The sequence below is a fragment of the Poecilia mexicana genome, unplaced genomic scaffold (genome assembly GCF_051168715.1).
Source record: "Poecilia mexicana isolate PSO_F unplaced genomic scaffold, ASM5116871v1 scaffold_13, whole genome shotgun sequence".
NCBI lineage: Eukaryota > Metazoa > Chordata > Actinopteri > Cyprinodontiformes > Poeciliidae > Poecilia > Poecilia mexicana.
The window spans coordinates 28,849,810-28,866,702 of record NW_028263382.1 but is presented as its reverse complement, the minus strand read 5'-3'; the positions used below and the strand labels follow the sequence as shown (position 1 = coordinate 28,866,702).

The 16,893-nt window shown below is 39.6% G+C and overlaps 3 protein-coding genes across 5 annotated transcripts; all 3 read right to left on the bottom strand.

The window, feature by feature from the left end:
- Positions 1-642: 642 nt before the first annotated feature.
- LOC106910723 (extracellular calcium-sensing receptor-like) lies at positions 643-5,009 on the bottom strand. The gene is made up of 6 exons (XM_014977407.2): positions 4,547-5,009; positions 4,104-4,398; positions 3,252-3,965; positions 2,949-3,176; positions 2,734-2,857; positions 643-1,550 (listed from the first exon to the last, which is right to left on the bottom strand). The coding sequence occupies exons 1-6, from the start codon at positions 4,804-4,806 to the stop codon at positions 643-645; spliced, it is 2,529 nt and encodes an 842-aa protein (XP_014832893.2). The 5' UTR covers positions 4,807-5,009.
- A 1,552-nt stretch (positions 5,010-6,561) lies between these two features.
- LOC106910727 (extracellular calcium-sensing receptor-like) lies at positions 6,562-10,545 on the bottom strand. The gene is made up of 6 exons (XM_088012138.1): positions 10,280-10,545; positions 9,841-10,138; positions 8,940-9,731; positions 8,640-8,867; positions 8,426-8,549; positions 6,562-7,475 (listed from the first exon to the last, which is right to left on the bottom strand). The coding sequence occupies exons 1-6, from the start codon at positions 10,543-10,545 to the stop codon at positions 6,562-6,564; spliced, it is 2,622 nt and encodes an 873-aa protein (XP_087868264.1).
- Positions 10,546-11,774: 1,229 nt separating this feature from the next.
- LOC106910725 (extracellular calcium-sensing receptor-like) lies at positions 11,775-15,820 on the bottom strand. Of its 3 annotated transcripts, XM_014977409.2 has the most exons (6): positions 15,540-15,820; positions 15,158-15,455; positions 14,238-15,029; positions 13,878-14,105; positions 13,644-13,767; positions 11,775-13,024 (listed from the first exon to the last, which is right to left on the bottom strand). In XM_014977409.2, the coding sequence occupies exons 1-6, from the start codon at positions 15,815-15,817 to the stop codon at positions 12,111-12,113; spliced, it is 2,634 nt and encodes an 877-aa protein (XP_014832895.2). In that variant the 5' UTR covers positions 15,818-15,820; the 3' UTR covers positions 11,775-12,110. The 3 variants fall into 3 exon arrangements, with proteins under 3 accessions (XP_014832895.2, XP_087867519.1, XP_087867520.1); XM_088011393.1 differs by lacking the exon at positions 15,540-15,820 and having other exon boundaries at positions 13,878-14,096; positions 14,166-15,029; XM_088011394.1 differs by lacking the exon at positions 15,540-15,820 and having other exon boundaries at positions 14,223-15,029.
- Between the last annotated feature and the right edge of the window lie 1,073 nt (positions 15,821-16,893).

Sequence of the window (16,893 nt, the reverse complement as noted above, 5' to 3'; positions counted from 1 at the left end):
GCAGCGATGGTTTGTCTCTGTGGTACAATAAGGTGGAGCAAGAAGACAGACATAGCAACATGTTGGAAACCTCATAGTTTGACAGTATATATATATATATATATATATATATATATATATATATATATATATATCTTTCAGGGCTGTTATATTTTTTGTTCAGTGTTTGTTTCTTCATTCTGAAAGTTATTAATTACCCAGCAACCCTCAAAGTTGAATTTTATCCCAAAAAAAAAAAAAAAAAACTGCTTTTATACAAAAGTTTCATCAAATATAATAGCTCCAAAAATAAACTATTGAAATCCTGATTAAAAAGCTAATATGTTTTACAATTACTGTCTGATGGATGATGCATATTCCTTATAATGAGAATGAGGAGCACAACAAAATATAAAAAGCTTGAAGCATTTATTTTTATTTTTAACCTTTGAAAATGTAAAATAACTACGTTGCAACGTTAAACGCATTGTGTGCAAATACAGCAAACGACATGAGAAATGCAGGAAATCTATGACACAACACATGATCAGAGAAAATACATTTGTGGAAAATGTATTAAAATAATAATAATAATTCACAATAAAAGCTGGCATATAGTTTGAATATAATATAATCTTATAAATGCCTTTAGGTCTTTAGCAATCATTTTGCTGCTCCCTTCCCCATAATATGTTTTTTAGTATTTCTGTCTGGTTTCAGCAGCATCACATAGCATTTTGGAATAAAAATACAAATCAGCAGTCCGAAGGTGGAGGCGAGGATAGCAAATATTTCTACAGCGACACTGAACTTCCCAGGAGAGCTGACGTACGCTGGGATGAAAGTGAGCCAGACCGCGCAGAATATCAACATGCTGAAGGTGATGAATTTGGCTTCATTAAAATTATCAGGCAGTTTACGAGCAAGAAAAGCACAAATGAAACACAACAAAGCGAGAAGTCCAATGTACCCGAGCACAGCCCAGAATCCCACAGCTGACCCCAGAGAACACTCCAAGATGATTTTGTCCTTGTACTCTTTAAAGTTCTTGGACGGAAAAGGGGGGGAAATGGTCAACCAGAGGATACAGATGATCACTTGCACCAGAGTGAAACCCAGAACGCTCAGTCTCTGCTGCGTAGGCCCAAACCACTTCATCACATTTCTGCCTGGCAGTGTGGCTTTAAACGCCATTAAGACCACTATGGTTTTCCCCAGGACACAGGAGATGCAGAGGACGAAGGTGATGCCGAAGGCCGTGTGCCGCAGCATGCAGGACCAGTCAGATGGCCGACCGATGAACGTCAGAGAGCAGAGGAAACACAGGGTTAAAGAGAAGAGCAGCAGGAAGCTCAGCTCAGAGTTGTTTGCCCTCACAAGAGGAGTTTTTCTGTGTCTGTAGAAAATCAACGCTACGAAAGAAGTTATGCATGTTCCAAATAAGGAGGCGGTTGTGAGCAATATTCCCATAATTTCACCATAAGACAGAAATTCAGCTTCTTTCTTTATACAGACATCTCTTCTGTCATTTGACCAGGATTCAGGGGGGCATCTGACACAGGTGACAGCATCTGGACAGTAGCAACAAAGAGAGTGTTAAACCTGAGATGTAGATCAATCTGTTTTTTTTTTGTTGTCTTTTTAGGTTTTTATCTTGATCTAATAATATTGCTACTTAGAACAAGTGGTTCGACTGCTGAGAAAAAAATGCTCCATGCCGTTTCAATAAAAAACTCACAATCTCGTCATGCTGTTCCACATTTTGTCCTAGTATAAACACAAAACTACAACTTATTTTTCTCCTATCTTAATTTTTAAGTCATCTTTTTAAGATTGAGAAAAGGATGCATTGTTTATAAACCATGTAATGGTTTATAACTTTTTAAAGTTACTCAGTCCCGTTGGATGGGGAGCTTCTGTAAACATCAGTTTGCAATCTGAAAACTGAACAAGCCATCTGGCACATAAAAGTGTTTGAGCGAAGCCAAACTTTCGTAGGTTTATGTTTTCTCTGTCACATTTATGACTTAAGGTGATCTATGAACAGGACTTGCTACGGCTTTCTTTCAGTTTTCCTCCTCAGCTTACATATCAATCTGTGACAAATGACTGAGGCCTTTCAGAAACATTTCTGAAGATGCTTAGCTGGACTTTCTTGATTTTTTTTTGTTGTTTTTTTTTGTGGGGTTATGAGATTAAATGTGGGCTGAATAAGTGTATGTTCCACACTACAGAGTTTCACTTGTAAAACATTTTTGAAAATTCGTGTAAAAACCCTCCATTTCAACAAAAAACTAATTTTAGTTCAGTGGATATTTCAATAGTATTGTGAGAAAAAAATTGTTGTGAAAAAGAGGTAGGTTACAGTTACTTTTACAAGGCATTTCCTAACCCTGTTTCTTTTTAAACTACTTCCTGAAGCAAGCATTTCTCTCCAGGTGCAGTTGCCTCTAAACAGGCCTTGGTGATGTATGTGTTTGGGAGCTTTCTTAACAAATAAGTCACACTCAGAGCGAAGGACTGAATGCTATATAACAGGAAGCTGAGAGAAATGTAAAAAAAAAAAAAAAACCAGCAAAGCCACACGGTCAGGTTTTATTAGCTGAAACAGCTTGCTCTTATTGCGTCATAATCAAAAATGCACGAGATCAGATCAGGTCATATCACTGCCTTTTAAAACTGTACATGTGGGGCATTCGCAGTGTATTTTTGCATTTATTTTTTGTTCAGAGGGTTGCATAAATACTACTAAACCTGTGCTGTTGCTAATTTCTCCCTCTGCACAACTTATACAGTCGTAGCAGCAGACAGGTTTTCCTTTCTGGAGAACCTTACGTGTTCCTGGGGGACACGTCTCACTGCAAACCGACACGGGGACCTGAAAAACAAACAAACACAAATAAGCTTTACATTTTGCTATGGCATTAGCTATTGTAGTTGTTGTTTTTTTTTTTGTTTTTTTTTTTTACCTCAAGTGAATTTTGTGTCCAAACGATGGACTTGTTTTGCAGATTCATTTGCTCGTTGGCCGGCAACGTCGCGTCATAAAGACCAACCGTGACAAAGTTCACAATGCCATTTTCTCCCGGCTGCCAGTTTATAATTTCGTACTTTGCAGCAGGGTCTCCGTTCTCGTTAAAGAAGACCCGATCCCCTTCCTTTGTAGTGAAATTACTCCTTTGTATGCGCTGTAAAATCTGCAACAACACGTATCAAAGTTACTAGTCTGAGAAAGACTTCTGCAGACCTTGTGGCAAAAAACAAAACCTCACCGTGAACGGATCTAGCTGCTTATTTTCGTCGCATGTTTTGTTACAGCCCAAGATGTTGTGCAGAGCATGAGCCACGGCATACACTCCCTTATAGACATTGTTAAAAATCGGCATGAGTGACATGTTGAACTTGCAGCTGAACAACGCCTCCCAGAACTCAGTGAACAAGTCTGCGTTTGACGAATTCAGAGGCCTCACGTCGAACATGAACTCCCTCAATCCCGTCACGTATGCCTGGGGAATGGAAAGACCTATTGCTCCGTCTAAAATGTGGTTAATGTCGCCTTCGGCGGTTTGAGAATCAAATATCCAGGCCTCGGTCCCCACCCACTGGTAGCCGGTCAAGTTGTGGCCCGACAACTCATGTAACAGTACATCCAAATCCATGTGGGAGAGGAACGTGACAATCACTTTTGAAGTTGAAGCTTTGATAATGTCTATTATTTTTTGTATTTTGTCTGATGGATCCGTTCTAAAGAAAGAGACGGAATATTCCACACATATGCCCAGATGCTGCGCGGTTTCAATGAACGTGGCCATCCCATTGTTTCCGTAATCTTCATTTGACCTCACTGCTCCGACCCAAGTCCAACCAAAGTGCTTCACCAGGTGCGCCAGCGCTCTGCTCTGGTAATAGTCACTAGGTATTGTTCTGAGAAATGAGGGGTACTTGATTTTATCGCTGAGACAAGCACACGTGGCAAAGTGGCTGATCTACAAGCAAAGTTTGATTTTGATTAGAAGAAAACACATTTTCACAGACATGTTTTTCCCAACAAAAACTAATAATAATAATTAAAAAAGATTGCAAATAAACCTATTTTTGCTCAAATATATAGACTCTATACCCACCAGTGGGATGTGAAATGGACCCATGACGGTGGCTATCGCCGTGCAGGGAGACGAAGACGTTTCCCCCATTATGGCCTGCACCTGTGCAGGTCTTGTGCATTTTTCTGCAGGCGAAGTCACCATTTCATTACTGTTAACCAAGGAGAGCGCGACTCTCACACTTCTGGCGATGGATCCACAGGTGTCGTATATTTTATAGCCCAGAGAGACGCCTGGCAGCAGGTCTGAGCTGTTGTTTATCTCCTCGATGGCAAAAAGCATAGCCTGGGCTAACTGGAACTCTCTGAAATTCAAGCTTGATTCAGACAATTTTAAAGAGTTGGCAAAACCAGCAGAAATTCAAAATCCTTTTCGTATTTGTACAAATGTGGGGGAAATTTTCTAAATGTAAAAATTGCATAGTAAATTGTGTTTTTTTTTTTTTTTTCTTTTGTGATACTTACCTAGTGCATTGCAGTGGCAGGGGCTTTTCCATGTAGGTGTTCTCTCTTTCTCTCCAGTTGGTGTGGAAAGAGAAGAGTCCTCCTAACATAATGTCTCCGTTCTTAACCAGCTGAGGATTTTCAGGGTCTCCTCTCTGAGTGCACACCTGCTCCTCTGCCTGAGTGAAAGTCGCCACCAGGAGCAAATGTAAAAGTGCCCAGCCCTGCTCTGGCCACCTCTGCGCCGATGTCATGGCGAATGACAAATCAGCCCGTGGCATTACATGTGCCTCGATGTAGATGGCATGATTGCACTGATATTTATGCCATTTGGAGCAGCAAAAGGTTTAATAATAGAACAGTGATTAATCATCTCTACGGGACTCCAAGGTGTGGTTAAATTGTGAAGATAGTGATAAAAATGGGTAATGCACATCAGAAATGAGTTGTTGTTTTTTTGTGCCATGTCAACAGGATTTTTTTAAAATTTATTTTAACAAGCAGAGGTACTCAAGTAGAAATATCCATGCCAACCCTTTTTTTCACATTAGTCTTCCCTGTTGAAATCATTAAATTGTCTGAAACATCTGATCCTTAAAGTGCGTAAATGCTACAAACTTATTCTTTTTTATCTGCATTGTATCTGAAAAAAAAACATCATACCCAGATTCTGTTGACTGTGTTCTGGTTGCCATTTCTAAGAACAGGAGCCAGGCCAGAAGGGGGTCGGTGGAGATGAAAACTTCTTAAAATGTAAATAGTTCCATTTTAAGCATCAATCTGTTTGTTTATGTCACAGTTGTTGCTTTTATTTTAATACTATCATTACACAATTAGAAAATGGATGTTTGTTTTAAATAAGGAACAAAATGTATTTTTAATGTTATGGTAAAATCTTCCAGAATTTAATATCACCCTTCATTGCAAAAAAAAAAAAAGATAAATAAAATACTTATTTCATTTGTTACAAATATTGCATAATAATTTTATTATTACATGTGTAATGAAAACATTTAAATTAAAGTTATTTTACCATTTTTAATATTAAAAAGAAGGATAGCACAAGGAATCCAGTAATAATGATTGTAACCCAATTTAGAGTTCATATGTTAATTTCTCAAGTGAGGAGGGGGGAATCAGATGAAGCATTAACACCTAGAAGAAGAAAAACTCAGATGAAATCTTGTCTGAACGTGGATACCTAGTAAACCCACATCCTACCCAGGGTTTTAAAAGTCACTGGGGTTCAGTCCAGTGTGCATCTAATGATGTCTTTTGACCAATACTAATTTAAAAAGCTCAGATTCTAAGTGTGATCTTCTCACATTCTGGCTTTTTTCTTTGCTCAGATATCTGGAAAGATGGAATAAATCAACTTCATTGTGTTCTCATCTCCAAAACTGGTTCTTGCCCTTAAATGAAAGTTTCCAAAATGATTTTTAAACTCAGTTCTCGCTATGTGGGGAAAAAAAGAAGTGATGCTATTTTAAATAATTATATATAAGGACCACTCAAAGCTTCAACCTAAAATGAAAAGGTCCTTTCTTTTCTCTTATTTTAAATGAAAACCGGAGTTCGAGTCTGTGGGATGGGACAAAAAATAATCAACCATTCAACTGTGAGGGCAAGTTATCCAGAAACTAGTCAGGGAAGATTTAACTCTACAGTTGCTGTAACATTGAAAAGATGTTTGAAGTCCAATTAAAACACATTCAGAAACATTTCAGCACATATAAAGCTTTTAATTTAGGAAATGTGAATCCATCTGCTCAACTGAAACTGAATCCAAAAAATATATAATTTTAGATAAAACAGAAACAAATTCAGTTTTTTATAAAAATCAGACGTGAAGAATTTATTTCAAACATAATAAATGTATATTTATACTCACTAGTCAGTACTTAGTGTGATCTAAAATGCATGTATTGACCCTTCAATATGCTGAACACCTGATACATAATCATACTTATAATAATATCATTTAATTTTAAAAAAAATAATGATTCCGATCTTAAGACACTGCTTCGTCTCTTTACTCAGAATCCTTTTGGAGCCCAATTCCCCATCATGTTCTTTTTTGTGTTTTTCTCTGGTTTTAGCAACATGACGTAGCATTTTGGAATGAAGATACAAATCAGCAATCCAAAACTGGAGGCCAGGATAGCAAAGATTTCCACAGCAACACTAAATTTTCCAGGAGAGCTGACGTACGCTGGGATGAAAGCGATCCACACAGCGCAGAATATCAACATGCTGAAGGTGATGAATTTGGCTTCGTTGAAATTATCAGGCAGTTTACGAGCCAGAAAAGCAAAAGTGAAACACAACAAGGCGAGAAGTCCTATGTAGCCGAGCACAGCCCAGAAACCCACAGCTGAACCCAGAGAACACTCCAAGATGATTTTGTCTTTAAATTCTTTGAAATTCTTGGATAGAAAAGGAGGAGAGATGCTTAACCAGAGGATACAGATGATCACTTGAACAAGAGTGAAACCCAGAACGCTCAGTCTCTGCTGAGTAGGCCCAAACCACTTCATCACATTTCTGCCTGGCAGTGTGGCTTTGAACGCCATTAAGACCACCATGGTTTTCCCCAGGACACAGGAGATGCAGAGGACGAAGGTGATGCCGAAGGCCGTGTGCCGCAGCATGCAGGACCAGTCAGACGGCTGGCCGATGAACGTCAGAGAGCAGAGGAAACACAGAGTCAGGGAGAAGAGCAGCAGGAAGCTCAGCTCAGAGTTGTTTGCTCTTACGAGAGCAGTTTTCCTGTGTCTGTAGAAAATCAACGCTACAGCTGCAGTTAGGGACGTTCCAAGTAAAGCTGCAGAGGTCAGCAAGATTCCCATAATTTCTTCAAATGACAGAAACTCGGCCTCCTTCTTCACACACGCATCTCTCCTCGCATTCGACCAGGACTCATGGGGACATCTCACACAGGAAACAGCGTCTGCAAATTAATAATCACGTTTAGGATGCATTTCTGACATTTGGTTTTGACATGTTTCTTGCGGTACATTATGAAATTCAATTTCACAAGCTATGAATCGAGCTGAGGCGCCTTGTGTCAGTTTCTGTTTAGACTGGAGTTGGTTCTCTACAAACCTTTAGTTTTTTTGTTCTCTCAAAAAACTGAGGCATACATAATAAAAAATGCATTCTTCTTCTTCAGGATCCTAATGTTTTCTTTTTTATTATTATTATGTTTTTTTGTCCTGACAACAAAATCAGGTGTCTGCCTCTAGTTCTAAATCTTGTGCCTGTTTCCTCCATTCCCACGCTGACATGTTACAAGTGGCAAAAACTACTGAGAGAAGTTACAGAAAAGCTGCTTTACTAAACAAAATTAAAACACTTGAATTCCAAACATCTTGGACAGCCTGAGTGGACACTATGAAAGAGGATTATGTTCACAAGGTGGAAAAATTTTGAAAAGTCTGATTTTAATGCAGGCGAGCATCTCGGAAGACTCCAGATTTAAGGGATTCCTTTATCCTCAGTCAGAGGATTACAATTTGATTTGTTTCTTCAGTTCCTCTGATTTTCCTCCGTATGACAGATACAAAAAAGATGAACCTTCCAAAATGAGTACCATCGACTCTCCGACATGTTGCTATAAACACAGTTAGTTGGTCAATGAACGTGTGTACAGACTGACATAAATCAGCTGCTTCCTCCCTTATTACAGCAAAACAGATCTTGATTTTTCTTGTGTCTACATGCTGGGTGTTTTAATATGACACATCGTGAAATATGCATTTTCAGCAGTGGGGGAAAAGATCAACATGGTAAAGACTCAAAACATTATTTAGATATAATCCAAACGTGTCAGTTGTTTTATACATTTTTTTTAAATACCTCAATTTTTAAACATAATTTTTAATAAAGTGGTTTGCAAACCTGTGCTGTTGCTGATTTCTCCTTCGGCACATCTTATGCAGTCGTAGCAGCACACAGGCTTTCCTTTCTGGAGAACCTTACGAGTTCCGGGGCGACATTTTTCACTGCAGACTGACACCGGCACCTTCAAAAAAATAAATAAATAAAACATTAAATAAAGCAAATACTAAATTTTTAAATTTAAACATAAATGTCAGTCAATACAGCTCTTTACCTGCGGTGAGCTCTGTGTCCAGGTTATGGACGTATTTTGAAAGTTTAGCTGTGCGCCTGCAGGAAATGACGCATCATAAACACCAACCCTCACAAAGCTCACAGTGCCATTTTCTCTCGGCTGCCAGTTTATAATTTCGTACTTTGCAGCTGGATCTCCGTTCTCGTTAAAGTAAACCTCGTCCCCTTCTTTTGTCCTGAAGCGAATCTTTTGGATGTGCTGCAGAATCTATGACAGAGGCATGCATTTAAACGTTTACGTAGTTTTACAAGGCATCCCTTCAGTCTAGCTGGTGCTCACCGTGTACGGATCAAGCTTCACATTGTTGTTGCACGTTTTGTTACAGCTCAGGACACTGTGCAGAGCATGAGCCACTGCATACACTCCCTTATAGACGTTGTTAAGAATAGGCATGAGGGACATGTCAGTAAAGCTGTTCTCCACTCCCGTCAGATCCTCATTTCCTGTACAGTCTTTATGAAATTCTGTCAGCTGTTTCTTCTTGAACTTACATTGAAATAATGCCTCCCAGAACTTCGTGAACAGCTCATTATTTGACGACATGAGTGGTCTCACGTCCAGGATGAACTCTCTAAGACCGCTGACTTGTGCTTTGGGGATGGAAAGACCGATCGCTCCGTCCAGGATGTGTTTCTTATCCATCGCTGCAATTTGCGAATCAAATACCCAGGACTCACTGCCGACCCACTGATACCCTGTCAGGTTGTGGTCAGACAACTCATGTATGAGTACTTCCATATCTCTGTGCGACAGAAAAGCGACGATCGCTTTTGCAGTTGACTCCTTCATCGTTTTGATGATCTTTTGTATTTTCTCTAAGGGATCCGTTCTGAAGAAAGACACTGAATACTCCAGGCAGACGCCCAGCTGCTCTGCAGTTTCTGTGAACGCAGCCATGCCGTTGTTGCCGTAGTCGTCGTTGGTTCTGACAGCTCCGACCCAAGTCCAGCCGAAATGTTTGACCAGATGAGCCAGAGCTCTGCTCTGGTAGTAGTCACTGGGTACAGTTCTTAGAAAGGATGGATACTTGGTTTTATCACTGAGACAGGCACATGTGGCAAAGTGGCTGATCTATGAGGAAATGTTTTGTGTAAGAATAAAGTCACCATCCACAAGGTCACATTATCTCTGAAATATTCAGAAAAAGAAGCATATCATAGTCGTCAGTGGTCCCGCTCACCTGTGGTATATGGAAAGCTCCAATGACGGTGGCCAGTGCGGTGCTGGGAGAGGACGAGGTTTCCCCCATCACGGCCTGGACCTGCACGGGTCTGGAGCATCGACCCCCAGAGGCCACAGACACACTTTCATCGCCGTCGTTCAGCGCCAGAGCAACTTTTATGCTTCTGGTAATGGCGCCACAAGTGTCGTAGATTTTGTAGCCCAGAGAAATCCCAGGAAGCAAGTCTGAGCTGTTGTTCACTTCCTCGATGGCAAAAAGCATGGCCTGAGCAAACTGGAACTCTCTGAAATTTAAACTTTTTTCAGAAGCGGGGAAGCAAAATAAATAAATAAATAAATAAATAAATAAAAAGTTACAGCATGAAACCCAAACAAAGCAACACCTGAGAGCATTCTGTTGGTTTGTAGTACAGATAATTTATCACTCACTAGTTTACCTGATGCATTCCAGTGGTGGTGGTTTTTGTGTGTAATTATTTTCTATGCTCTTCCAGCTGCTGTGAAAATAGAATACGCCCCCCAGAATAAAGTCCCCGTCTCTGGACAACTGGGGGATTTCAGGGTCTCCTATCTGCCTGCAGAGCGGCTCCTGTGTTAGAGAGAAAGACACCCACAGAAAGAGCTGCAGAAGAGCAAAACTCTGCTCTGGCCACCTTTGCGTGGACATCGTCATATCCGAATAATCCAAATCTCTGGGTGCCATCCAATGAGAAGCTATGGAAGTGACACGCTTGAACCGGCATTTATAAATGTAGGGGCAGGTGATGAATAATCATAAGTTTAATTTAATTTCTGTGGGACTAACAGATGGGGGAAGGGAGGAGGGATGAGATGGTGAGCTCTCATCTTGATTTTGTATTATTTTATTTGTGTATGTAAGTCTGCTGCATTAAAAAAACACACACACACACATTTTGGACAGTACAGGTCTGGCTGGTAGGACCTGAGACAATGGTCATGATAACTTTCTTAACATCAGCAAAATATTAACACATTTTGTACACTTTTAGTTATGCCTTATTGATATTTCAATAAATGCAAATATGTTTCTTTTTTTTAAGCACTTAACATCTACATCTGAAATTTCGCCAACTTTAGTCAAAGCTGCATTTGCTTTAAATAAATGAATAAATAAATAAATAAATAAAATACTGCACTTGGAGTGTTTTTAATGAAGCCACTATTAAAATTGTAGCTTTAACAGGACGAGACAAATTAAGATTGAATAAAAATTTGCTGGAACTTGATTGAATTAAATAGTGGATTATATGAGCAAAAAAAAAAATCTGGAGACAATTAAACTGATCTGGACATCTGACATCATCGTGAACACGATGATGTCAGTGTGCTAGTTGGAGCATCGTATCATGATCTGTTGCCCTTTAAACTTTATTCCTCACAATTATTCATAGATGCACAAGAACCAGTTTAAAAACCATAAATTTGGTTTAGGATGTTCAGATGATAAACTTTGGACGTGAAATGATGTACCTTCCAACTCGTTTGAACTCGGTTAGTTTCTCTTGCACATCAATATCAACAAAGGGAAACCTTGTAATTATTAATTGTATTATTATTTTTTTTAATTATCTATTTTTTTTAACTTGCAGTTTACTTAAATAAGAAGAAAATAATGTGAAGCCGCAGACATTTACCTTGAGAGGAATGTTAATACATTTTGTAGGATTCTGGCAAACCGTTTTTTGATTACCCAGATAAGGAGAAGATGGACCCAGATTGCGTTTGGGTTCATGGAGGCCTACATGCTGCGTACATAACGGTACGGTCAGGTAGAGGAAGAAACACTTTGAGAATCTCTTCATTCTCAGCTGTTGACTCAGGCCGACTGATACGCTGAGCCGCTGCACCTTCACATCTCAGAGCTTGGAGTTATTTGACCTTCTTCATTTGGAGATTTTCCCAAAGTGCAGATACAGAGTTTGCTAGCTTATTCTAGAAAGGCCTTGGAATCTTCCAGAATGAACTGGAGGGTGTTGATGGAGAGACGGGTTTCCATCTGGATCTGCTGTCATTGCAAACTGATCTCTGATAAGTGGGAAACACTGAATAAATGTATTAAAGAGGGATCGTATAGCATCACTATTCATTCAATTTTTCTTATACAACAGAACAGCCACATGAATTTAAGAAAAGCTTTTATTTTTTTTTATATTATTATATAAGTTAGAGCCTATACTTATATTGAGACTTTGTTGATGATAGAAGGCTAAATATACACACATTTACATTGTTACAAAGATTTACTCTTCAGAACGCCTTTGGTGGCCCTTTCCCCATCATGTGCTTTTTTGTATTTTTCTCTGGTTTCAGTAACATGATATAACATTTTGGGATAAAAATGCAAATTAACAGCCCAAAAGTGGAGGCGAGGATAGCAAAGATTTCTACAGCGACACTAAAATTTCCAGGAGAGCTGACGTACGCTGGGATGAAAGTGATCCACACAGCGCAGAATATCAACATGCTGAAGGTGATGAATTTGGCTTCGTTAAAATTATCAGGCAACTTCCGAGCTAAAAAAGCAAAAACAAAACACAAGACGGCAAGAAGTCCTATGTAACCGAGGACGGACCAGAAACCCACAGCAGAGCCCAGGGCGCACTCCAGGATGATTTTTTCTTTGAATTCCTTCAAAATCTTGGATGGAAACGGAGGAGAGATGCTTAACCAGAGGATGCAGATGATCACTTGTACGAGTGTAAAAGCCAGAACGCTCAGCCTCTGCTGTGTAGGCCCAAACCATTTCATCAAATTTCTCCCAGGAAGTGTGGCTTTGAACGCCATTAAAACCACCATGGTTTTCCCCAGAACACAGGAGAGGCAGAGCACAAAGGTGATGCCGAAGGCCGTGTGCCGCAGCATGCAGGACCACTTGGAGGGCTGGCCGATGAACGTCAGAGAGCAGAGGAAACACAGAGTCAAAGAGAAGAGCAGCAGGAAGCTCAGCTCAGAGTTGTTGGCTCTGACAAGAGGAGTTTTTCTGTTTCTGTAGAAAATGATTGTCACAATGGCTGTTACACATGTCCCAAATAAGGCCGCAGTAGTGAGGAGTATACCCATAATTTCATTGTATGATAAAAATACAGCTTCCTTCTTCACACAGGCATCTCTTCTCTCATTTGACCAGGATTCAGGGGGGCATCTCACACAGGTGACAGCATCTGCAAAACATGGCATTAGTCTCAGAGAATACATCATATATATATTTATATGTATATACATACATATATATATATATATATACTTTGCAAACAATTTAGTGTCATAAAAAATACCAATTTCTATCAAGTAAACTCTAAAAACATTTTCTACCAACAGATGTTTTGCAATTTGTTGCAAAAAATCCAAAGAGCAATTTGTATGACATTCAAAACATTCCTTGATGACAAAATGTTCACATCTGTCTTGTAATAATCTTTGCTTCCAAATGTTTCTGCGTTTGTCATGTTCTAATTCAAGCCTGCAGCCTGCACCTCCTAAATGCCACATCGCCTTGAAGCGATAGTTGTTTTCTGTTGAGGCTGCTTAAATAGGCCAAACTGAACCGAATTGAATAGGTTCAAATTAAACTGAGCCTGGCATTTCAACACAAACTCACACTTTTGAGAATAATATAAAAAGGAAAAAACAACTTTTAAGCAGCATTTCAGCAGAAACTATTCAGATTCAGATTCAGATTTATTTGTGTCCCAAACAGACAATTGATGTTACAGAAAGTGTAAAAACTAACAAACTGTGACAAAAAAAAAAAGTCCAATATTGTGTTAAAATGTTCTAAACCTGTAATGTTGCTCATTTCTCCTTCTGCACATCCTATACAGTCGTGGCAGCAGACGGGTTTTCCTTTCTGGAGAACCTTGCGGGTTCCTGGGGGACACTTCTCACTGCACATTGACACAGGAACCTGCAGAAGCAAAAGATTTACTGATTCATTTTCCAAAAACTTCAAAATAACAATAACAAATATTTATTCTGTCAGTTACAAACATGCATTACCATTTAGAGTTTTTGTACCTGATTTGAGCCCTGTGACCACAGTATTGACCTGTTTTGCAGTTTTAGCTGTTCATCAAATGGTAATGACGCGTCATAAACACCAACTGTGATAAAGTCCACGATGCCATTTTCTCTTGGCTGCCAGTTTATAACTTCATACTTTGCAGCTGGATCTCCGTTTTCGTTAAAGTAAACCTCTTCTCCTTCCTTTGTCTTGAAGTGAATCTTTTGAATGTGCTGCAAAATCTAAAGAAATTTTTCTTTTCATTGCATAACTCAAAGGATAACATGCACACTCTAATACACTTCTCTGCATTCTTTCTCTTTGCTTTTTCTGATGCATATACATGGAAAAACCCAGACATTATACATGCTCACCGTCAATGGGTCGAGCTGCACGTTGTTGTTGCAGATTTTACCACATCCGAGAATTTCATGCAGAGCGTGAGCCACGGCATACACTCCCTTATACACATTGTTAAAAATGGGCATGAGGGACATGTCAGTGAAGCTGTTCTCCACTCCGGTCAGATCCTCCTGTCCGGTACATTCTCTGTAATTTTCATCCGATTTCTCATGCTTGAACTTGCAGCTAAACAACGTCTCCCAGAACTCTTTGTACAAGTCGTTATTTAAAGATCTGAGTGGCCTCACGTCCAGTATGAACTCTCTGAGACCGCTCACGTGTGTATTGGGGATGGAAACGCCGATCGCTCCGTCCAGGATGTGATTCTTATCCACTACCGCAATTTGAGAATCAGAGATCCAGGACTCACTTCCCACCCACTGGTACCCGGTCAGGTTGTAGTTGGCCATCTCGTGTATCAGCACGTCCATGTCCAAGTGTGATACAAAAGCAACAATCACTTTGGAGGTCGACGCCTGTATCGTTTCTATCACCTTATGGATTTTTTCTGTTGAATCCGTTCTGAAGAAAGAAACTGAATACTCCAGGCAGACGCCCAGCTGCTCTGCAGTTTCCGTGAACGTCGCCATACCGTTGTTGCCGTAGTCGTCGTTGGTTCTGACGGCTCCGACCCAAGTCCAGCCGAAATGCTTGACCAGTTGGGCGAGGGCTCTGCTCTGGTAGTAGTCACTGGGTATTGTTCTGAGAAACGACGGATACTTGGTTTTATCACTGAGACAGGCACATGTGGCAAAGTGGCTGATCTAAAAGAAAACATATTTATCCAGACAGTGAGATAAATTATAAGCACACAAAAGTATGTTTCACTTTTACTAAAATTTGTACAATATTTTAGAAAAAAAAAATATTTAGATTTAACAGCTCTACTTACCAGTGGTATGTGAAACGGTCCAATGAGAGTACCTATTGCAGTGCTGGGAGATGAAGAGGTTTCCCCCACTATAGCCTGAACTTGTACTGGTTTGGTACACGGAGTGTCAGAGTTTGAAGATGTATTCACATTCTCATTGTTCAAAGCCAGAGCAACTTTTATTGTTTTGGGAATTGAACCACATGTGTCGTAGATGTTATAGCCCAGAGAAACGCCCGGCAGCAGGTCTGTACTGTTGTTTATTTCCTCAATGGCAAAGAGCATGGTCTGCGCAAACTGGAACTCTCTGAAATTCAAGCTGGATTTAAGATTAACTAAAGGTCGGCATGTCAACTGGTAAAACAACAATAAGCTGTAATCAAGCGCTTCTGGTCATAGTTACCTGATGCACTGCAGAGCCAAAGGCTTTTGTGTGTACATGTCCTCTCTGTTCTTCCAACTGCTGTGGAAGTAGAAGATCCCACCCAACACAATGTCCCCGTCCTGGGACAGCTGAGCGATCTCAGGGTCTCCTATCTGCACGCATGTCGGCTCCTCCGTCTGTGAGAAAGACACCAGGACAACGAGTTGCCAAAGTGCACATCCCAGCTCAGGCCAGCCCTGCATGGATCTCATGTTTTCTGAAATGACCAAATCACTGGGTGGTGTTTCGTAAACCATAATGTAAACTAACACTCTGACAGCCTCTTATGAATGGATCTGCATATAAATGATAAACAGTGACATGGCATCTCTGTGGGACTACAAAAAGGAAAAAGGGGAGGGACTTGATGACCAGCTGTTATTGTGCTTGAAGTATGATTTATATTTGTATTATGATTCATGTCTTGACATCTTCCCTTCAAGTTTGTTTAATTTATATTCAAATACATTTTTCTTGGTATGTATTCTTATGAAAGTTGAGGCTTTTGGCAAACTTTTTTCACTGCAGTACAAAAATGAATTCAATGTGGTACAGATCCGGTGAAATTTCAGACTCTGGAAAAGGTATAAATTCCAGTATCCACATACAATTCATGCAGCCATGCATGCAAAAGTCATTACTTCTGAAAATGCAAGTCATTCATAAAATATTGAGACAAATATAGATTATTTCCTAATTTATCTCTTGCTCTGCAGCTGAAATTATGAAAGATGCAAAACTTTATCATGTAAATTACGCTAACACAACAGACACATTAAATTTCAATTTGTAAAAGTGTTTTCATCCACAGATACATGAAGCACTTAAGTAATCAATCAAGTTTACTTTCAGCAACAGGGCAGTTCAAAGAGCTTCACACACAACAACAAAAATCAATAAAAAACACACCATACATTCAACAGTTAAGAAACCAGTAACACACATTACAGTCTGAGTGCCATCATCAAAATCATCAATACACATCACATAAGTTGGTCAATGTTACATTTATCATGGTTAGAAAAGTAACTCTAAACAAGAGGGTTTTTAGTCTAGATTTAAAAGAATTCAGTGTTTTGGCTGTTTTGCAGTTTTCTGGACGTTTGTTCCAGATATGTGGTGTATAGAAGCTTCTCCATGTTTGGTTCTGGTTCTGGGGAAGCAGAGATTAGAACCAGAAGAGCTGAGGGGTCTGGAAGGTTGATACAACAGCAGCAGATATATAATGTATTAGTCATTTATAAACTAATACAAATATTTTAAAGTCTGTTCTCTGAACTACAGAGAGTCGGTATAAAGACGTTAAAACTGAGGTGATGTCCTCCATCTTCCT

Bases quoted from the DNA above. Each gene is read 5' to 3' on its own strand.
- LOC106910723 (XM_014977407.2), bottom strand. From the start codon at position 4,806: ATGCCACGGGCTGATTTGTCATTCGCCATGACATCGGCGCAGAGGTGG. The intron at 3,966-4,103 runs GTGGGTATAGAG...CTTTGCTTGTAG, and splicing joins GTCCATTTCACATCCCACTG to ATCAGCCACTTTGCCACGTG. The intron at 2,858-2,948 runs GTAAAAAAAAAA...TTTGTTTTTCAG, and splicing joins GGACACAAAATTCACTTGAG to GTCCCCGTGTCGGTTTGCAG.
- LOC106910727 (XM_088012138.1), bottom strand. From the start codon at position 10,545: ATGGCACCCAGAGATTTGGATTATTCGGATATGACGATGTCCACGCAA. The intron at 10,139-10,279 runs GTAAACTAGTGA...TTCTGAAAAAAG, and splicing joins CCACCACTGGAATGCATCAG to TTTAAATTTCAGAGAGTTCC. The intron at 8,868-8,939 runs GTGAGCACCAGC...CCTCTGTCATAG, and splicing joins TGAAGCTTGATCCGTACACG to ATTCTGCAGCACATCCAAAA.
- LOC106910725 (XM_014977409.2), bottom strand. From the start codon at position 15,817: ATGGTTTACGAAACACCACCCAGTGATTTGGTCATTTCAGAAAACATG. The intron at 13,768-13,877 runs GTACAAAAACTC...TTGCTTCTGCAG, and splicing joins GGTCACAGGGCTCAAATCAG to GTTCCTGTGTCAATGTGCAG. The intron at 13,025-13,643 runs GTTTAGAACATT...CATGTTTTGCAG, and splicing joins AGAAATGAGCAACATTACAG to ATGCTGTCACCTGTGTGAGA.